Consider the following 23,858-nt stretch of genomic DNA (forward strand, 5'->3'; position numbering starts at 1 on the left):
AACTGTTAAAAAAACTTTATTAAAATTGTTCAGCCTGACATCAATGCACAGTGTTTATACAGCACATTATGTTCAATATTTATACATCTTCTACACTTAAAAATAAGATAAATAAAAAAAAAAAAAAAAAATTACTGCAGGATGAAGCATTTCAATTAATTTGTCCATCACAACCTTTTACCACCGTAGCCATGAGCTGACTGTACGATGCTGGGAAACAGTGTTATACAAATGTATTCAACAAAATCTGTTACTGTTTTTTTTTTTTTAAGTTTTTTTTTATTTATGATAAAAGTTTTTTTTTTTTTTTTTTTTTACATTTATGAGGATTTGATGCAATCATTATGTAGCAGTTACTGTAACATGTATTTTTCATAACTTTATTAAACTTGCTTGTAGGTTATATATTTCCCTTTGAAAAGCCAATCAACTATTTCCTACTAACCAGTTAGCCATGTAGGCAGGCTCTCGCTATTGAAACCCTAGGCAGCAAGGGAGTGCTTTTATGGGGTAAAAATATAATGATCTAGAATGCTGTGAAAGGGTATATGGGTAGTTTAAACTATACTAGTAGATCTGTTAATGACTACAGCGGAAATAATGATATAATACTATCTGTTCTGTTTTTGTCTTTTTTGTTTCAATTTCATCCTGTTTTGGTATTGCAAAACCACCCTCTTGTGTAGATCAGATTTAAATTGGTTCGCTTTAAAATTGATAGCAAATCTAAAATAATAATCATTATATAAAACAATAAAAACAGCAAAAATCATGTAATTTTTGCAATCCAACTCCCAAAAAAATGGAAAACTGTGTGAAGATTCAGAATCGGTTCAGATCAGATCTCTTTTGAAGAGCTGGACCATTTTTACTTCGGTTCAGAGCCACAAAATTTCATTTGGATTTCTATAGAATCGCACATCTCTAATACCAAAGTAAATGACCTTTTGTGATGTATGAAAGGGCAGATGAATATCAGTGTGATCCAGGTGTCTGTAGCTTGTAAAATAATATAGGTACCAATCCTGCAATATCCTTTAATTTGTTGTTACTATTCCATTCCAAAGGGGAAAACGCCAAATCCTACACTTACAGGCGAGTCAAAATTACAGTGTTTTTACTAGAAATATGGACCAATAAACAAGGGAAGGAGAATTATTGTAACCCAGGATAATCTGCTTCTATGCTACATTTATGCATAGTAGCACTTGTGCTTTGAAATCAAAACTTCTGTTGCGTGTATGCAAGTTTGCTGCAATGTAAAGATGAGTGCGGTTACCTACCTTTTGCTCTTCTTTCAATATTGGTTGGATGCTAAAGTTCATGTGTATTAGCAAGAATGTCTCTGTGTTCGTCATTTAGGACACTATGGGTAAAATTTAATAGGATGAGAGATTCAGAAAGTGAGAGATTTGGTAAGAAATCTCCAGTTTTTTTAAAGCGCCAATCATTTACACTGCAAAACCATTTTGATTTTGAAGTGTAAATGATTGCCGCTTTAAAAAAACCTAGAGATTTCTTACCAAATCTCTCACTTTCTGAATATCTCATCCTATTACATTTCACCCATTACCTTTTTACAGTTTATCTATTTTATTGCACCCCATAAATATAGCAATGTAATCATTCCAACCTAGAAAGGGCAACTCAAAGTGCTCCTAATATCACTTCTCTCTTCATTATATGAACAATTCCTTTTTCTTTCTCCTAAAATACTGGAAAGACTTTCCAGAAATAGTGGACATTGGGACTGCCTTTATTTCATGTCACAATTTTGCATTCCAACCACCCAGGTGGCTTAAAAATCTACCGGTATGGCACATACAAGAGGTCCAGCTGACATGGGGCTGGCTTCAAATACTGTATATAACATCTCTACTGATTTCATTATAGAAAATAAAATGCCATTTTTGCAATTTAAACATTAGCAAGGAAATTATTGTAAATATTCTTCCTAATAATTAAATGATTTTTTCATTTATATAATTACATTTTTTTAGAAATCCACCTTGGTTACTGCCTGTAGCATCTTCCCTCAGTGGCATAAAAGTACTTGTATGGAATGCTCTTCTGCCGCTCAATCTGAGTATACAATCTACAATATTGTGATTGTTATGGGATAGTGATAGGAAGTTGTGAGTTAATCTGGTGACCAACAGACCAAGTTGTTTACAGTTTTATGGCAGCACTTAATGCATATTATTGAAAACAAAATCATTGGCATATACACAAGTAAAGACATTGCAGCTGTGCAGGTCATTCATCCTCCCCAATTCATGGTCTTCTTAACCTGTTTTATGAATGCTTTGTGAGCAAGGGTTTTATTGGTGACTTTGGGCTTTGTAAAATTACCCCAATGATACAAAATCCAGCTGACTGTGATGTTAGGGGTGTTATTAGGTGAATGAATGCACATAAACTGAAACCTGACAGAATTTAAAGTAGAAATATGAGAGAGTGGTGTGCTGTGAGGAAGTGGTGTGATGTTAGGGAGTGGTGTATTGTGGGGGTGTATTGTGTGATGTGAGGGAGGGGTGTATTATGGGGCAGTGGTGTATTGTGGGGCAGTGGTGTCATCTGGGGGGAGTGGTGTTATGTGAGGGAGTGGTGTGACATGGGGGAGTGGTGTGAAGATGTGCGAAAGTGGTGTGAAATATTCAAGAATGGACCAACGAACTGTGACATCACTTGTGACAATTTTGGGTGGGAGGTTTTCAATCATTCACCTTGTAGTCCAGACCTATCTCCAAGCAATTTTCACCTTTTCAATAAGTTCGGAGGGTGAGATGTATGAGGCAGTAAAAAGTGCGGAGAAATAGCCCATGTCAACCAATCAGCTTTGTAGTAACATTTATTAAGTGCATTCAATATAATTATAGATAGCAGCTGATTGGTTGCCATGGGCAACTTCTCCAGTGGCTCACTTCCCCACTATTTTCAATGCTTCATACATCTACCCCAGAGTTCCCTGGCGGAAAACATTATGATAGCAATGATCAGTTAAAGCGTTCAGTCAGCAACTGTTTCAATAGACTGGATTCTAAAGCTCGTTGGCAGATATGATAAATTCTTAAAAGAAGGTCATTATTTTGAGACAAATAATAAGGTACTTTTAACTTTCTGGACTACCCTTGTAAGTTACTGCATCTAGTCCCTACGGTGTTGCAATTTAGTTTTCATGAGTAGAGAGTAATGAATTGTTGATTTGGGTTTTTATGAATGTTGCTGGTGTATAAACAAATTATGGTGGGTAAAAAAATGATTTTGACTTTACTAATAATAATTCTGGAAAGACACATATATTTCATAAAATAAAATAAAAAAGAAGTGATGTCATAAGAAATAAGCCATGCATCTTAGGCGGTTCTTTCATGAATTATAGTGTATAAAAAGTGAATAACAGAGTACAAAAGTAAGGACCTGCTCCACAATTCAAATTGTGATGCATTTACTAACTTGTATCAGTGGATATTAGGCAAGGGGACTGAGGATACTCCCTGGTCCTGACAGAATGGGAACTGTTGTGTTAAAAATATTCCTCATGTACACACATAGATATATAAACTGATCCATAAACATGTACCCACTCACACATAAACCCACACAGCTAAAATGACGAATGATTAGCAAAGGGAACAGCAAAAACGAGAGGAACAAGATTCTTACCACAAAACTGCAACTACATATCATCTGTAAGCAAACATTAATAATACCAAACCCAACCTCCCCACTATCCTACCCTTGCTTTCCCTCTGTGATCTTTATAACCACTACTTTCAGAACCTACACTTTTTACAAAGGTTGTACAATGGCACCAGTAGAAGAAGACATCTTAAGTCCTATGCCTTCATTGGAGCTGGTGACAAGGAAACTTTGCTCTACCACAAAGTTGTGGGACAACATAAAAGGATATTTCTATATATTAATATAGATAGAAAGCAATAGTTAGTGACCTTCTAGAAAATATGAGCAGTCCTATAAACCTTCAACTACTAAAGAAGAAATAAAACAGCACCACACATTGGTCTAAACCCTTTCTGGCCAATGCATGCTGGATATTGTAAGGACTGGACAGGACCAAAATGTGTCTGATGTTAGGACATCTTCACTACACCCCATTTCCCTCTTGTTCTGTAGGTCCCACAAATATCAACATTGAAATGATTCAAGAACCAATGGTGCCACATAACATCTAGAAAGATTAGCACAGCCACCAAAGCCATGCAATAATGAAAGCCAAAGACTGCTGCAGAGAATTCCAAAACTTAGGAATAATCTGTATACTGTACTTGTGCAACACATTTCCTCAGTGATGAGATGATCCATATTTATTAAAAAGTCATTTATCTCACTGAATTACTAATGTTCTTTGTGCTGATTATACACCTTAAATGTATTCCAATTAGTTTCACTGCATCAGTACTTAGAGGTAAATTAACCAAATATCAATTTTCAGCAATGTTAAGCCAAACATTAACAGCCAAACATTAAATGTATGATTTAGATCCTGGAAAACACATCAATGTTGATCTTTAGTAAATTTAACACTTTGGGGTAAATTTACTACAGCTTCTAAAAATGAAAAGAAGCAATGTTGCCCATATAAGATTCAACCAATAAGATTATGTCTATCATTTCTGTATTGCAACCTAGAAAATGATAGACAGAATCTGTTTGGTTGCTATGGGCAACATCACTACTTTGATTTTAGTAATCATACCCCTTAGGCTGGTCATGTAGTAATAATTTCCCACATCAAGTCAAATGTGTTCTGTAATTTCAGTCAGTTACGTATGGGTTTCTTCTTTAGGATCACACTTCTTCATACACAGGGGCTTCACCTTCCTGTTCTTATTCACACGTAAAAGAGGCCATTAAGAAATAATCACTTGTCAGAAAAAGAACAGTTTATCAGTTGGGCCCGATGGCTACAAGTATAGTGAAAATGATGCTTTGTAGTCCTTGCTTATATAGAGGGCAATATGACAAGTTGACTTGGTTTTCTATTTTTAGAACCATAATTTGGCTATGAATTAAAGGTGCCAACAAATAACAGCATCAGATTTACAGTAACAATTTCTATCTGTATTAATTCATTTGCTGTACTCTGGGCCTTGTGAACAGTCTCAGAAACATCTAATAATAATGGAACTGGGATTAAATCTTCTCTTGCATCTCGTCTGTTGCTCCCAGCATGGGATGGGTTTGTCAGCAGTAAATGGAATGCACAGGACTTAATAACTGGATGCTCATTAATAATAAGTGTTCTTAGCTTCCCGGTGTCTGTGCTGGTCCTCTTTCCTCCTCTCACGGTGTGATTTGTGCTGGTGATTATGATGCTGGTGGTGGTGGTGATGGTGATTGTGATGTTGCTTGTGTGGATGATGCCTGTGCTGGTGATGGTGGTGTCTTCTTGTCCTGTGGTGTCTTCGGGCTGTTGAAATGGAAAAAAAAACTTTTATCACAAAAATGTATTTTGACTATAAATAATTGAAACATATAGATGGTGGAGATGGTATCAGTTATGATAAGAAGTGTGCTACTGAAGCACTGAAAACAGGAGAATTCAAGGAAAATGTGTGCACTTTGGGGGAGTATTTGTACTTAAACAAGATTTCTCATGTTTTGTGGACTGGCATAATGGGCAAAGCATAGGAGTCAGCCTTTACTACCAATTGTCTTTTGTGTATAGACTTAGCAACAATAAGGCAGGAGGATTCTTTATGGATATTTACACAGCTCCAGAGGAGGGGCTGTAGCACTGTTAAAAATATAAATAGGGGAGCTAGACCAACTGTAACCAACTGCCATTCCAAACTGACTCACTGGCAGTTGCTGTGGCTCCAATATTTACATTTTGAACTTCCCTTCCTCTGGAGCCACCACTGCATTTAATACTATCAAAAATATCTAAGGATAACAGGCATCATGGGATATATTTGCAAAGGTATATGATCTAATCATGTTGAAAAGGACAATGCTTTTACACTAGCAAGACACAGCTACTGTAGTAAAAGCATTGCTGTATTACATTTGAGGCATAAACACGATCAGCATCGATTTGTATATAAACCCCTAAGTGTCATCTTAGCTAAACCATTATAAGCTAATTTTACTTACTGGCAAAAATGCTAAGAAACGTTTTAGCATAGAACAGAACAGCTATCAGTGGTTTTGTCCATTATAAATATAGTAAGAAACCCTAGATTTATTAATCAGCGGGTGTATCCAGTCACTGGGTTGACAATGACTACTGTAGGTCAACCACTAATGGTCAACAGTAAGTAGTTCGACACCTAAGAATGTCAACACAAGCTACAGTTTGACATGAACATGGTCAACACCGAAAAGGTCCACATGAGTTTTTCATGTTTTTTTTAAAACCAACTTGGTTCATATTTTACCATCCAAGTGGGCACAGAGCTAGATTTTGATAGTGCCCGAAGCATTCCGAGTGCAGCGAGCTATGTGAGAGATGACGGGGTACACTTATATGGTGCCCATGTCGACATATGACGACATAGACACAAAAAAGTGAAACACTTGTGTGGACATTTTTTTAGTGTCTACCATGTTCATGTCGACCTTTACCTTGGCTTCACCTTTTTTTACTGTCAACCTACAGTACGTCGACCATTCATAGGTGTTGATCTAGTCATTGTAAGCATGGCCTTCAAATCGCATCCCTCCCGCAAGGCCACGTCCCCATTTTGCTGCTGTGGGGGCATGGCCAGCCTCTCTGCCTGTGGGAATAGACACTGGGCACATATGTGCGGTGGCAGCAGGGACTTCCAACCCCCCCCTCCCCACCAAGAGACACTGCTGGCCCTGTGCAGGACGTCTCAACGTCCCCAAAAATTCAGACATTCCCATGGAAAAGGGGACAGTTGGGAGGTATGCATCTGGCAGGCGAGAAAACACTGCACAGATCAATATAATCTGGTATGAAACAAAATGTTAACATCATTACTACTACTACAGCTGCTGCTACTACTATTAATAATAATATAACTACTACCACTACTACTACTGCATTAATTTCTACAGCTGCTACTACTACTACTACTACTACTACTAATAATAATAATAGTACTACTACAACAGCTGCTGCTACTACTACTACTACTACCACTTCTGCTGCTGCTACTAATAATAGTTATGTATAGGTGGACCACTGGTCCACTGGTCCCATGATGGCACTTGGAGAACCACAAGTTCCACATGACACAAAAACACACTCACACACTCATTGTTTTTGTTAAGATACCAATATATAATGCAGCACTGTACATTGAGCTTACACAATTAAGAGGTACAGTAAGAGGAAAACTGGCTACATAAGGTAATAGACATGGGTGTAACTACAGTGGTTGCTGTTGCTATGCAGGCTGAAGGCTTACCAGGAACCTCTCCTAGGATTGTCTCCCCTGCACCTCGCTGGACCTCGTTTGTGTTTGGTAGACACTCAGCATCCCAGCATTTAAATAACTGTATTGAATACACTACAGTTTGTTTAGGTCTTTAGATTGAGTTATTTGCTCATTGGTCCTTTTCCAGAGGCCTCATTGCTGCAGCTTGCATAAGGTAGAGGAATTACACACCAGATGCATTCGGAGGAGAACTGTAGTGGAGTGGGATAGGGAAGAGTGTAGAGTGTTACAGCACCAACCAGCTTCTTTTTCTAGCAAAGCCTGTAAAATGCCAGAAGCTGAATGGTGGGTACTATATATCTCTCCAAGATTTGATAAATATCTCCATAAGTGAGGTAAGTGGCATAATATGAACTGGATGCACTACAATGAGGTGTTATATACTGGGGCACTTCAATGTGGTAATATATGAACTGGAGGCACTACAATGTATCGTACTGTATTATGAACTAGGGTTTCTGTGTGGCATATTGTGAACTGGGAACACTATAATCTGAACTGTGGAAACATTAATATGGCATAATGCAACTGGGTGCAATACCCTGCAGTATAACGGGAACTGGGTATTACAATGTGGCACAATGTGAATTGGGGAAATTATAGAAGAACTAATCATTGCACAATGGTTTTTATTGTATGTATTTTGGAAATTCTTTTGTGCTGTCCTGTACGAACATTCCAAGAAGACATATGAAGAACAAACGTACGTTTCACACACAGGATCCGAGGCCTATCCCATCTCCCATTCCGGTGACATCTGACGGTTGGTATGTGTCGTTGTATGAACCCATCCTGGCATTGGTAGCGTACAGTGGAATGGATGCTGTATTTATCCTTCTTCTTACCAATAATGTGAGCATTTCTTACCACGGGAGGAGAACTGCAAAGCACTGTGGGAGACACATTTAGTCCTCAGCTTTTCACCAATAATTTATTTTTTACATAATACTTTATAGATGCAAGACATATCTATAAAATAAATATCATTTTTTTATACACATATTTGAGAAAAATGTAAATCATATTTATAAGCGAATAATGAAAGAGCTGATTTGAGTTTTACAGGGTGGCTGATGTTACTCTAAATGAAATAAAGGTGACATGCAATATACAATATAGGGCCCGAGTCAGGATCAATTGTACAAGTCTTAATATCGCAAACAGTTGATCTGTGGACTTCTGTGCATGCATAGCTGCTGCAGCGTGCGTGCACAAAGTTTCAAAATGTGATTGCATACCGGAAAGTGGGGGCTGCTGAAGGGGCAGCTGCACAACATTTAGGTGGTGTGGCCCAGGCGATATAGGTGTATCTGGACTCTTTCAGGGTGGCTGTATGATGTCACACATAGCTGATGTGATGCAAAAAAAGCGCCTGCCTTAGAAGCCTGGCTGCACAGGCAAGTGTCACCCATAATCCCTGCGACCATGGATATTCCGGCAATGTGATCATAATTCGATTGCGATTGCAACAAAGGAGGGGCTTTATCATGTTGGGCAGCCCCCAGTATGTGAAACTCTACAAAACTGCAACTGCTGCTGAATTGGGACCATCATCTTTAACATAATTCCCATTGTTATAAACACTGCTTTGGTTAGCTCTGATAACTAACTGCAAGTTTTCAAATCATAACCCATGGCAGCACCTGAACATGACTGGTGGTAGTTTGTTATCCCATCTTATTGCAGATTATGTCAGAGAGTATTTATGTAACATCACATTTACTTTCTTACCTGTCCCTTTCTTGCAGATGTAAGGTAAGTTGTAGTTACATGGGACATCATTCCACTTGCCCTCCTCGTGTGAAACCAGGACCACACAGTCTTCTCCTCCAGCAAAGAAGTTATCAGGTTGTTGGTCTCGCCAGCTCTCATATTGCTGTGATGGACACAAACAGGAGAATGAATGAATTGATTTTTGCTTTGGTGATGTACAGAAGGAGTACATTATAGATTCACTATGTTTAGCTTAACATTACTACTTCATGATTAGGCTGGTGTATTGTATAAAGCGCAATAACAATACAATATGTCACTGTCTGTAGCCAGTAATGACTAGGCATCCTCTGCCATTCAAGCCACTAATTTATGTAGCAGACTCACCAATGCAGTGTTATCTGTCCACTGGAAATCTTGTTCCACTGTTCTGTCATTGAGACCAATCCAGGTGTTCTCGCGACCAAAACCTTAGTAGGAATAAAATGATAGCACATTATGCACATTAGTTCAGAATGAGTCACATAGCAAACACTTATAGATACAAAGATTACAGCCAAAGGTCCCAGTGCGGATTAGAACATGAATCATTAGTTGTATGCATCTTTGGGCTCCACCCACACATACACATATGCTTGGAAACGGCGAGTGTGCCCATTAAAACGGCGGGGCTCATCACAAAATGCAGCAGACTCGCTGCATTTGCGGCGAACTTCACCATTTAAGACGAAGTTTACTGCCAAACATTAAATACGGCGAGGGGGTTGGAAAGCGAGGCTTTTCCTCACTGAAAATAAGCCATCTTCACCGTACAAACCCTTCTCGTCGTGGCATTGAATACACCTCAAAGTGCATTTGATAAGCTTGTAGCCTGCGCTTACATGTAATGACGGACACACACATGCAGATAAGATCGATGTATGTCAGACTGACAGATACTGTACTTTTAAAGGACCAGATGTATCAAGCTTCAAAAAGTGATAAAATACTGAGTGATAAACAACCAGCCAATCAGCTCCTACCTGTAATTTTTCAAACACAGCCTGCATTTAGCAGCTGATTGGCTGGTTGTTTATCACTCTCCATTATATACAGTAGTAAGTAGTAAACAGGAGGTGTTGGTAAGTTGGACAGGGGCTGTGTACACTGTCCAGTGCAGGGCAGCTTACAATTGCCTCTGTCAAATATGCCAGACATTTTGGCATTTCCAACAGACTGGCACTGTGAGATTGGTTGGGCAAACACACTGGACAATTATCTGACCAATCAGGCAGATCAGGCAGAAAACAGTAATGTATGTGTGTCCAGCTTAACTCTGTATAACCCACAGTTCTGTCAACCCGCTATGACTGAACTTTGCCTGTGTGAGAATGCAACTTCACAGCCCAGATACTCCTTTTGATTTGCAAGAGATGAGTACAACGCTATCTCATTTAGGGGGTTATTCTAGTTCACTCTTTCCGGCAAATTCCTTCTTAGATGGACAAAACCATGTGCACTGCAGGTGGGGCAGATGTTACTCGTGCAGAGAGAATTAGATTTGGGTGGGGTTTTACTTCAAAGTGACATCTATATTGCAGTGTAAAAATAAAGCAGCCACTATTTACCCTGCACAGAAACAAAATAACTCACCCAAATCGAATTCTCTCTGCATATTTTACATCTGCCCCCCTACAGTGCACATGGTTTTGTCCATCTAAGAAGGATTTTGTCAGAAAGAGTGAACTAGAATAAGACCCTTAGTTACATACAGAGTGTGTGCAGCGCATCAGCATCACCCTTAGAACCAAGAAGGGCATAACAACTAACAATGGGCCTAATTCAGACCTGATTGCAGGAAAATATTGTTCTCAAGATGGCACTCCCATGAAACGATGAAACGGCCCACCTCACTCCCTGTGTTTGATTTTTAATTTTAGTTTGCCGTTGAGTGTTTGGGTAGCATGGAATGAAAAAATTATAAACGCTTGTCAAATATACTATTTCTTAAACAACAAGCATAATTTTTCTACTGTATTTCTTGTTATACTCTGTAAATGTCCACTTGTGTTGCACAGACAGATAAAAGACTGGTTTAATATTTAATGGTGTTGTTTTCTGAAATACAGTACTGAGTAAATCAAAGGCTACAGCAACATAAAGTTCTATATCAACAATAAAGGCAAATCTATTTTTCTGATGCTTTTGTAACAACAAAATTAAGACTGACATGTACAAAAACAGCTTAGGGGGACGTAAAATCAATGATCCTGACTGGCCATAACAATTCACTGACCTCCAGCTAATTCCGCATTTGTGTTTGAACTCATAGCTGAAGTATTCCTCTTGAAGAAGTGGATAAGACTTCACCAAGTACACACAGTACTGTACGGCAACTGTATTCAATGTCTAGACAAGCAGTACTGAGTCCTATTTTTCACCATTAAATATAACCACTCACATTGTACAGATGTGTCCACACATGACTATAATTAAAATACACCAAATAATCCATTTGGTACACAATAGACTTTGACTAAACAGTGCCATGTGTCAACAAGTGGCAAAATATATACAGAAATTGTAGAGGTTGGCACTTAAACTATACAAAAAATAAATCTGAGGGACAGCCAAGAGCTGGATGTTTTCTGTATCAGATCAGGGGGGAGATTCTCTAAGGTAAAAATGCGGTAAAAACCGCGTTACCGCGGTTTTTACCGCATTTCGGGATGCTCTAAGCATCCCGCGGGGGAGGGGGGGGGGCATCGCCAGAAAAATCTGGCGATGCCCTATAGAAGCCAATGGGCTTCTAACGCGAACCCATCACCACCCCGCATATGCATATGCGATAATTAAGTATGCGAACAGAGGCAAAGGGGGGCGGAGCTGAGCGGCGAATATTGGAGAATCTCGCCCCAAATATCAAAAATATTTTAACTGATGTGCCAGTGTCCACAATCACCACATATATCAGTATAGGAGCTTACCTGCATTCTTTACTTGTGGAAATATATGCATATTAATGTGTTTTAAATAAACTTTTAAGCACTATGAGTGGCTATTCCTTTTCGACTTCTATTTTGGGGGTATTATCTATTTGATTGATCTGGCTGATGCAAGAATATTTTGAATGGTGATCAGAAGATAAAAATACTTTTATTAAGGCATTGTTCCACCTGTTTAATGTGATCCCAAGTACAGAAGACCCAACTCTATCACTGTATGTAGTGATTGTGGACACTGGCATATCAGTTCAAATATTTTTGATATCTGAAATAGAAAATCTCCAATGCTTGCCTAGCCTTCCAGTTATGTGTCTTATTGTATGCAAGGTGTATTATTCTAGGTGGGATCCTTGCTGCTGAATTTAGAAACGTAAAGTTTAAATCTGTTATATAATAATCAACAAAAAAATAAGTTCTATAACATCAGGATGGGTGCCAGAAACAAAAGTTATAGTATATGCAGAAAAGAAGGAACAGCACTTCAGGAATATGTTGATTGATAAACTGAATGTATCTGAATGCCCTGGCCGTGCGCTCAGTCCTGCTTCCGGATACGGGCGGCTGTAACATCTTAGCACATTACATTACGGTAAGCGGCATACATGTATTTTCTCTCTCTCTCTCTCTCTCTCTCTCTCTATATATATATGCTATGGTCACAGGCTCTGTCTGAATGAGGTCATTCAAACAGAGCCTGTGACCAGAGCACATCTACGGAAGGTGAGAATTGCCTTTGGAATATCCCAGACTCTGTACTGAATTTACTGCTTTTTAATCAAATTAAACAGTTGGAATTTACCAGGAATTGAGCCTAGGTCCATTCATATCACACACTGGGCCTGCCCAAATCTATGGGAGACATTGTCTTTATTATAAACCTGTATAGGTATGGCCAACTAAAGAGGTCTTATCCACTAAACGTTAACATTAGATGTTGTATTCAATAGCAACATTGCTGGGAGGAAGACTATTTGCCGCTTAGCCGGAAAGAATAGGAGTAGGTGCTTCACTGTGCCAAGGTACCACCCCATTAAGAATTGTTTCCTCTTGGGAAAGTTGCCTTTATAAATTCTTGTCATCTGTAAACCCCTGATGAAGTCCCATTAAGGGACAAAACGCGTTGGATATATATTCTTCTGCTGTTATCAAGTATCTGACATTTTTTAGGTAAAATCAATTAAATGGTTATTAAAAAGATTTTTAGAGCATCAAAATTGCTCTGGGTTAGTACCAACTTGGAAAGAGTCTCCATGTTATCCAGACGGTCGGAAAGACAATTAGTAAGAATGCAGTTAGTCTATTAGTTTGAATTAATAAGCAACAGTCCAGTAATCAGAGTATTAGATTGGTTATTTGAGATCAATAGTAAAACCAGTAGGTAGTTAGCAAATCCTCAGTAGCTGATTTGTTAGCATACTGGTATAGGGGGGAAGGGGGGTGCACCCACACAAAAAAATCCCCAAACCTGTTTTCCAGATTGCTGTACTGCAGCCAAACTTTGCTTCAAAGTGTGATTAGAAGTTCCAAAGGGAGGCCGGCCGGCTATCCTTATGGGCAGAGAAAGAACTTGTGGATCGACTCGTTTCCCCGCCTACTTATATGGCGGCTTCTTCAAGGATCAAGTGTAACCCTCTGTCCATTTATTCACGGTTTAAATAGACCGTGGAGTTTCCCATATCTGTACACTTCGGGACATTTAGACGGAAGCTTTTTTATAATGTCTTTTTTATGTGTATAAATATTGCATGATTCTATAAAAAAGTTTAACTGGCTATTTTCTTTGCCAGAAAAACTCAAGCGCTTTCTTGCTTGTCCATATTTTTTTTCTGTCCACAGGGAGTGGTAATCCCTATTAGTTAGCAGCTGGGTTTATTAGGCTAATTAATTAACTTAAAATTTTTTAAAGTCTATTAATTCTTTGTCATTAGCGCTACTCTACTCTTTGTCCACTTCTTTTTGTCATAAAGTATCTGAAATGTCTGAATGAGAACCATAAAGATCTGGATCAATTGTCACCACTGTTTGAAAAAAGAGACTTTTTAATAAATATTTGAAATTACTTGGACTTTTTTACTGTATGCTAAAGTGAATTTATCTAAGGCCTAATTGATCTAATTGTGAACATCAACACTAGGGGTGCCAAACCACAATTGTATTCTATATTTCCCTATATCCCCCATCCAACAGGGGATCTTGTGAGCTAGGCAGCCTTCACATAATTACTTCAATCCCCATGGCACGACACAAGAGTCTGCTTTATATATATATATCTATATGAGAAGGTAGAGGTTCAGAGTGCGCCTATGCAGCCACAGTGTAATTCAAAAAATACAACTTAAAATTCAATGAATTAAAACAATTTTAATAGGAGTGTCTTCTGCACTGATGTAGATAGCCCGTGTAGTTGTATTTATTGAATTACACTGTGGCTGCATAGGTGCACTCTGAACCTCTACCTTCTCATCTCTATTCTCTTGGGTCCCGTCTAACAGGGGTTCCCTCAGAGTTGCTGCCTTAACCGGTAAAGGCGCGGTTGGGGTACCTCGTATCTATTATATCTATATATATATATATATATGGATGGCAGTTGTGGGTTGGCGCCCCTTAGTGAGACCTTTGGTAATTAGATCTGTACAGCCTTTAGTCAGAATTCCAAACACATGCAAGTAAAGTCCAAAATTCGTATAAATTTATTAAAATGTCTCTGGTTCCACACTACAATGGTGGTTAGATCAGACCATAAAAAGTTCAGTGGTATATTTCATAACAGCACTATAGACGATCCCAACGCGTTTCGTCCCCACACGGGACTTCATCAGGGGTTGGCAATGTACACTCGGAAAAAGGTGCAGCCAGTACACAGTCATAAACTGATCAGAAATATGGTTATCACTGTCCTTTAGGAGATGTGTGCCAGTGCAAAGGTTCAGTGGCACACATCTCCTAAAGGACAGTGATAACCATATTTCCGATCAGTTTATGACTGTGTACTGGCTGCACCTTTTTCCGAGTGTACATTGCGAACCCCCGATGAAGTCCCGTGTGGGGACGAAACGCGTTGGGATCGTCTATAGTGCTGTTATGAAATATACCACTGAACTTTTTATGGTCTGATCTAACCACCATTGAAGTGTGGAACCAGAGACATTTTAATACATTTATACGAATTTTGGACTTTACTTGCATGTGTTTGGAATTCTGACTAAAGGCTGTACAGATCTAATTACCAAAGGTCTCACTAAGGGGCGCCAACCCACAACTGCCATCCACATTCTCCTTGTCCCCATCCAACAGGGGTCCATGTGAGCTCGGCAGCCCCAACAAAGTTATTACAAAAATTAGTGGCGCGAAAAGAGAGTCTGCTCCATATATATATATATATATATATATATATATATATATATATATATATAAGGGATTGGGTAACAGGGCGGCACTCAAATCATTTAAACAGTAGAATTCGGTGCCTGGTCCATAATAGTAATACAGTACACTTACCCCCCCACTGCGGAAGGAGTCCAAACCGGCACACGAGTAGTGAAGAAAAAAGATGTGGTTTATTCCATAAGTACAAGAGTTATAACAGCGGTCCCGACAGCTGTTTCAACTGGGTCCTACCAGTCTTCATCAATTTTTTGACTGGTCCACTTTAGGGCTAATATCCGAAAAGCCACAATCTAAAGCAGCAACTCACCTTTTCGGATATTAGCCCTAAAGTGGACCAGTCAAAAAATTGGCTCTCCAAGCCTGTTGGCTCACAAAAATGCTCCGGTTGTGTTAACTGTCGACACATGATCAAAGCAAACACATTTATACCCCCCATCACAGGCAAGAGATACAGTCTCAAGCATACCATGGACTGTGAGACCAGATATGTCGTCAATTTGATTAAATGCCCATGTAACAAACTGTACGTGGGCAAAACTATGCGAATGCTCAAGGAGAGAATAGGGGCACATAGGTCCTCTATAAACAAAGCCTATACTAAGATGGACACAAATACGCCTCCAGTGGCAAGGCATTTTGTGAACAGCGGACACTCTATTAGAGACTTTGCCTTTATGCCACTGGAACATGTGCCCCCTTTGAGGCGAGGTGGCGATAGGCATGCTTTACTTATGAAGAAACAATGTTATTGGATATATGAGTTAAACTGTATGCGTCCCATGGGCTTAAATGAGGAGTTCTCATTTTCACCATTTATTCACTAATATGCATTTATGGTTAATATCTGCACCGCTCCAAATAACCCTCTTGCTGAAAATGTTATATTTGATTGATGTGTTTTTTGCATAGTAGAGATGAATGGTTGTCTTGCGTGGGTCACGTGACATACAGGTTATTAGTGACATGTCAGACAACAACTATGCGATCCCGTTTTTTCACATGTAATATTTTTTCCCTTTTCTTGTCTTTTTCAATGTCTTTTCCGTGTATATATGTATATGTATTTTGTGGAATGCAGTTTTTGTGTTCCCAATCAGTCTTCATTCACGTAAATGACTGGCGTTTTTGGGCTACCATGGTTACTGCTATGCACTTGCGTCACTTCCGGGGACGGGGGAACCTATCTGCTGTCCTCCTCCAACATTAGCTGAAGATTAGTTTCACAACGCAGTGTGCACTTGCGGTGCGCGGCGTTGTTGGATACTGACGGCGGCAATGTGGAGGAGATACATGGAGTGGGCGACCGTGATCTCTGTGATTAGCGCAAGTGAGAGCAGGTGAGTGTGTCTTGTTTGCCCTATAATACACAGGTCTTTTTCTCAGTATGTTGTCAAACCCTCTTGAAAAAGGTGCTGTTGCACCGAAACGGCCGTCGAGGAGACGGGAGTACTTACCTTGTATCTCAATGCCTGATGGGTGATGTATACCATGCTTTGTTCTATCTGAGCTTGAAGATGTGTTTGCATTAAATATGCACTAAAGAATTTCATTTGGACTTCCTGATTTCCTGGTGCCGGTTGTTCTGTACTGTACAGGACTCTACTTCTATGCAATTGATACCTGGCACAGGTCTTTCAATATATGTCAGCGTGTGCGTTTGCTCTATGGACTCTATATATATATATATATATATATATATATATATATATATATATATATATATATATATATATATATATAGATAGATATAGATATATAAAGCTATTTGCTATTTGTCATTGATGCCTCATGCATGGCTTTCTAGCATAGGCGTGGGCATGCTTACCATTGATAAAGACCTGCTCCTCTTGCGAGTGGATGCTAGTCAAGTGCCCTGATCTCCGACGACAGTCTCTTTCTGCCTCCTCCCATGGTCTCCGCTGGGGGAAGAATCGATAACAGGAACCTTGGAATTTGTGCCAGTTATGATCGCACCCCTCTGTGTCTAAAAGGGACAGAACAAATTGCATATATTATGAATAGTGCAGATGTAGATACCACATGGGTAGTTAGAGCCAAGGGTAAAGTTTTACTGTGGGTACTGAGTCCTCACTACTCATTACTCACTACATGCTGCAGCAGCGCTAGAATACACCCACTTTTAACATATGCTTCCATCAATGTATTTGAAAGGAAAAGTCAATGAATTTCCTGATTTTGCAGGTTTTTTTTCAGAGACTGAAGTAAGCAATACTACACGGATGACAGAGGACCTAATGCAACTGCAACTTTCTAGTGCTAGCAAGTGAAGAGCTATCAAAATCTCATGTCATATTACATACACATTCACAGCCTAAATGCAAAAAGGTGGAAGAAAGGAGGTTACGTGTAGGCCTTTGGCTATAGACACACAGCAGTAGGGAAGATGTCACCAGATACATACCCTGAAAGTGACACACTTTTTCTACAACCAATCCCTTACAAATTTTCACTTCCTGTCAATCACTTCTCCATGAAATCCTCATTGTGAAAAGGATCCCAGCGGCTCCTTGACGCTTGCACAGCCCATGCGCAGTCTGCTGATATTCACTGAATTGCATGAACATCAGCACTGCAAACATGAATCAGGTCCTGAGTGTACCACCACTGTACCTGGCACAGCTATGTGAATGGGATACATATGGCTTGCTGACAAATATAATTTTGACAAGTATTTGGTGAACACAAGGATGTAGATACTGTAATGTCAGCAAGTGCTACTTAAAACATTTTACATGAGTTGGCAGCAGGGTCAGACTGCCCATCAGGCAAATTTGGCAAATGCCAAAGAGGCTGATGGACTGGTGGGCCAATTCAGACACAGAGAAAGCTCAGATAGCTGGGCTTTCGGAAACTCTATTTGTGTAAATCTAGCCTCTCCTGCTGGACTCGCGTCCAGGAAAGAGCTGTTCTTCTGTAATGGGGCATGTGTACCCCCAGCATGTGCATGCCCAAATGCCAGGGCCAAATATGAGACCCAGTCCGTCGCTGGTTGGCTGTACAACTGTTAACAAAGCGGTGACTAATCAGGATGTCACCCAAGTTGAGTGGTTCTCTCCGGGGAGCTCCCTCATAACCTAGCAATCCCTGCAGAGGAGTGAGAATGAGTATGGTAGATTTAATTAGTAAAGTTTAAGGACTCCACTTATTTCATGTGTATAATTCATTATGATAATAGAAAGGGAGACACAGAGAGAAAGTAATGAGATAAGGGCCCTTATTCTGATCGGGTCGGTAACGGCCGCATGCGGCCGTTCCGCCGATGTTTTCGCTCTGCGCATGTGCAGAGGGCACTCTGCGCATGTGCAGGCGAAATCGCCGCACACTTTTTTTGACCGCCGCAAAGGGGGCGGATAGGGGCGTGAGGGGCTACTTAGCCTCATTTCCCTATGCATACGCCCCGCGTTTCATGGGCGTTCCCATGCAAACGCGGGGCGTATGCATGGTAATGAGGCCATGACGCGCGTGTAGGGGGCGGGCAGCTGACATCGCCGGATGTCAGCTGCCCGCCCCAATACAAGATTTCACACGGACAAGTGTCCGTGTGGTCTTGTGTTGCGGGACCTGGTGGAGCGTGCGGCCCTGCATTCGATGTTCGGCGACCATCGAATGCAGGGGCTGCTCCCAAGGTGGAGGAGGCGTATCCCCGTCCACTTTCATACGGATCGCCACATATCCGCGTACGGACGGAGGTGGCGATCCGTACGCAAGGCGGGGGATTCGTCTGTGCGGTCGGAGCCGCATATGCGGCTCCGGCCGCACCGATCAGAATAAGGGCCAAGGAAACAAAGGAGTATCACCAATCACAGACAGGTTAAAAAAAAGAATGAGATGTGCAAAAGATAGAAGAGATAAATAGAGAAACGTGGCACAGAATACAGGAATAGAGGAATGAAGCAGGCCAGTGATTGATTAGAGGAAAACTGAACAGAAAGATACAATGAAAGCAACTGAATAGCAGGGAAGAGGGGAGGAATAAAATACAAGATTTACAAAAGCGGCCTTACAACACCAAAGCAATTTCTATATATATATATACACTGTAGTATTTACTTATAATTTCAGGAAAAAACCCTGCACAAATATTACAGAGCAGCTCCTCCTCTGTGCAGGGCCGTCTTAACATTAGGAAGGGCCCCTGGGCAACCTAGTTCACTGGACCCCCCCCCCCCCAAATTAGTTTGCCCAGGAGCCCACAGTCACCTCCCCAACCCTCACCTCTCTGGCTCCGTGCGGCAGCCAGTCAGCTTCCGGCGGCCGGGGATCCGATCATCTTCGCTGGGGGATCCGGGCAGCGGGATCAGGGCAGCGGCGGTAGCTAGGAGCCTGCCCTGAAGTGGCAAAGCGCTATTAACTGGCGGGGCGGGAAGCGCTGTTGCATTTGAAAAGACTGGGCAGACGCTGATTGGCTGAATTCAGCCAATCAGCGTTCGGCCAGTCTTTTCAAATGCAGCAGCGCTTCCCGCCCCACCGGCAAATAGCGCTAATGAGAAAGATGGTGGCCGGGTGGCGGGGATCCGACCATCCTCGCTGGGGAAGGGGATCAGGGCGGCGGTGGCGGTAGCTAGGAGCCCGAAGCGGCGAAGCACTATTTGTCGGCGGGGGCGGGAAGCGCTGTTGAATTTGAAAAGACTGGCCGGATGCTGATTGGCTGAATTCAGCCAATCAGCATTCAGCCAGTCATTTTAAATGCAGCAGCGCTTCTCGCCCCCCCTGCCGGCAAATAACGCTTCGCCGCTTCGGGCTCCTAGCTACCGCCACCGATGCCCTGATCCCCCTGCCGGATCACCCAGTGAGGGTGATCAGAACCCCGGCACACGGACCCCCGAAATTAAATTCACTGCTAGCTAGGAGGTGAAGCGCTATTTGCCGGCGGGGTGGGAAGCGCTGTTGCCTTTTCAAAGACTGGCCGGATGCTAATTTTCTGAATTCAGCCAATCAGCGTCCGGCCAGTCTATTCAAATGCAACAGCGCTTCCCGCCCCGCCGGCAAATAGAGCTTCGCCGAATCAGGCTTCTAGCTACCGCCACCGCCCTGATCCCCCTGCCCGGATCCCCCAGCGAGGGTGAGCGGATTCCCGGACCCCGGCCACCATCTTTCCCATTGGGCTGAGCCGGGGGCCCCTAGGTCCTAGGGCCCCCGGGCAACTGCCCATCGTGCCCAATGGGAAAGACGGCACTGCCTCTGTGCCACACCAGATAGCACACACAACGTTATCATATAATGAGACTATCGGCTGATTTTGCAGTTTGGGCAGCTTATTTTTTTACACTAAAATTTAGATTTAATCATTGAGCTACTGTAGGTTGGGGTTGAACACAGCCTTCCCAACTGTAAATCTGCATATTAGACATTTGCCCCTAGCCTACACACAGGGTGATTTCCGCTCATTTTCTAAGCAATCTGAATTAATTTGACTAGATCGCTTAGAGAATTACTCTACATTGCTCTGTATGTATGGGCATAGCGATAGTGATGCACGGCCACACTTGTTGCTATAGGCTGGTGATTAAGATCCAGCATGCAGGATAAATCTAGTCAGATCGCTAGTCAGGGCCAGTGTTCTAACTGTAGAACACTGGCCCTGACATACTGCTCAGCACACAGAGCTGGCACACTCTCTCACACATGTGTGCTGAGCGATCTTGCTTAGCAATCTAGAACACTAAGCCAGTGGTCAGGGAACTCGGTCCTCATTACCCCACGCAGTGCATGTTTTGCAGGTCTCCTCACAGAATGACAAGTGAAATAATTAACTCCACCTGCGGACCTTATAATATGTGTCTGTGAGTAATTAGTACACCTGTGCACCGGCTGGGTTACCAGCAAAACATGCACTGTGTGGGGTAATGAGGACACATGAAGCACATGTGTACAGCCCATAACATGATTTTGCCAATGTGCCAATTTTCCTCCTTTTTTGCTCCTGCTTTTGTTTTGCTCCAACTCTTTCATACTTGTCTACTTTCGATTATACATACGCATATGCCCAGGGAACACTTCATACTATACTGGAGCATATTTACACTGTCATTGTAAGCATGGCTGTATTTCCCATTAGGTAGTCTAGGCAGGTGTCTAGCAGTCATTGGGTATGCCAGCTACATGGTGCTGATCCTTTAAATGCAATTAGTATTTTTTTTTTTAAAACATTCCTTCACCGGAACAGCTGATGCCTCTCTCTGCACGCATACGGGCGGATAGAAATGCCGTATGCATGACGATTTTGGCAAAGGACGGCTCTTGCAGTAAGAGCGTTTTGTATGATGATAGGACAACATGGTATGCGACCTGATAGAGTCCTATCTGTGCATGCGTCCAGTGATGCCCGCGCTGCTGGGGATACTGGGAGGGATTCGGTTAATGCCCCTTTCCCACTGCAGCCTTAAAACGGTATTTTGCCGATTTTTGAGGGCAAAATACCGTTTAAGGCTGCAGTGGGAAAGCGCCAGAGTTGAAATACCGTTTAAAGTTAAACGGTATTTCAACCCGTTTTCAGAGCAGGGTTTTGCACGGTAATCTACCGTTTAAGATGCAATGGGAATGCATCTTTAAACGGTAGAGATGATTGCTGATTTTTTTCAGCAATCATCTCCGTGTGTGTACGCTGCCGGGCTGAAAGATTAACCACTTTCAGCCCGGTGGTACGCCCCGCTGCCCCCCGCCCTCCCCCCCTCCCCCTCGCCCTCGCCCCCGTCCTGTTATACCCCTTTTACACGGGTCCGTGTAAATAGTGGTGTACATGGTCCCGCTGCGGGTGCAGGCACCCGCAGCGGGTCCACAGCGTGCAGCGCTGGGCAAGATGTGCCCAGGTGCTGCGGGAGGAGGGGGGACCCTGCTGCTGCTGAGGGGTACCTGTCAGCCTGTCACATAGAAAATGACGCGCTAACCGCCGCAACCAGACCCGCCACCCCGGCCGGTGATAGACACGCGGTCACAGTAAGGTAATCACCGCCGCAGCTCATCCAGAGTGTGCGCGTGGTCTCCCGTGCTGTATCCCACACACCAATCAGACACGCTGCTCAAGTGAGTTAATCCTCACCGCAATACTCATTGGCAGCATAATCTGTATCTCCCCCCCCGGCGGCCGCTGCCGCTGCCGCTGCTGTATCTCCCCCCCGGCGGCCGGTCCTTGCGGCGGATGTACAGTCAGTGTCGGCGGTCCCTCTGGCGCAGGGGAAATAGTACTTATTTCCCCTGGACCGCCGACACTGACTGTACATACGCCGCAAGGACCGGCCGCCGGGGGGGAGATACAGCAGCGGCAGCGCCGTGTCAGGCTGACAGGTACCCCCTCTCCCCTCAGCAGCAGCAGGGACCCCCCTCCTCCCGCAGCACATTCGGACAGCTTCCCCCCTCTACCCCCACAGCACCCGGGGACAGCTTCCCCCCTCTACCCCCTCCAAGCTGCCTGTCTATCCTTGTTGATAGATATATATCTATCTATATATATATAGATCTATATAGATCTATATATATATATATATATATATCTATATATATATATATATATATATATATATATATATATATATATATATAGACATATATATATATATATAGATATAGACATAGATCTATATATATATATATATATATATATAGATATAGATATAGATCTATATATATATAGATATATATATATATCTATATATATATATAGATCTATATATATAGATATATATATATAGATCTATATATATATATATAGATCTATATATATATAGATCTATATATATATAGATCTATATATATATATAGATCTATATATATATAGATCTATATATATATATATATATATATATATATATATATATCAACAAGGAAAGACAGGCCTGACCCATTGTCACAGGCACTAAACGTTTTGAAGAGCTAAAACGTTTTACCTGCAATGGGAATGGTACTTAAATGGCATTTGAAACTGTAATCTGCTGCAGTGGGAATGCTAAATACCATTTAAGATTACCTGTAAACTAAAACGGGTCTGCAGTGGGAAAGCAGCATCATTTAATAACCCACAACACAATAATAAAGCAAAACAAATACAAAGGTGAATACAAACTGAAGATTGATTCAATTATCAACAAAATTAGGTAATTGGGCTTCTATGGGCCGCAGCTGGTGCAAAGATGTCACTTTTACTATACTAGTATACTCTGTAGAGGTGTACTCTGGTATCTGGTTGGTTATATACTGTAATATTATATACTTTGTATTTTTGGCCAACTAAAGATACTTGAGTTACATTTTGAAGATTAACCAGGGAATTTGTGTAACATAAATCATGTGTAAAATCATCATTTTAGGCTGCTAGCCTCTAGATTGC

At 41.5% G+C, this 23,858-nt stretch overlaps 1 protein-coding gene across 3 annotated transcripts in view; it reads right to left on the minus strand.

Annotated features, from left to right (window-relative positions):
- Window positions 1–23,858, minus strand: part of NCAN (neurocan) — a 194,736-nt gene continuing 170,878 nt past the window's right edge. For all 3 annotated transcript variants that reach the window (XM_083180322.1, XM_083180306.1, XM_083180315.1), the window contains 5 exons: window positions 17,340–17,498; window positions 9,531–9,613; window positions 9,162–9,306; window positions 8,138–8,320; window positions 1–5,434 (listed from right to left, as the gene is read on the minus strand). In XM_083180322.1, coding sequence (XP_083036448.1) covers window positions 5,253–5,434; window positions 8,138–8,320; window positions 9,162–9,306; window positions 9,531–9,613; window positions 17,340–17,498 — 752 coding nt within the window. In that variant the 3' untranslated portion in view covers window positions 1–5,252. The remainder of the gene's footprint in view (window positions 5,435–8,137; window positions 8,321–9,161; window positions 9,307–9,530; window positions 9,614–17,339; window positions 17,499–23,858) is intronic.

Source organism: Crinia signifera, chromosome 1 (genome assembly GCF_055691185.1).
Source record: "Crinia signifera chromosome 1, ASM5569118v1, whole genome shotgun sequence".
In the NCBI taxonomy this organism is placed as follows: Eukaryota; Metazoa; Chordata; class Amphibia; order Anura; family Myobatrachidae; genus Crinia; species Crinia signifera.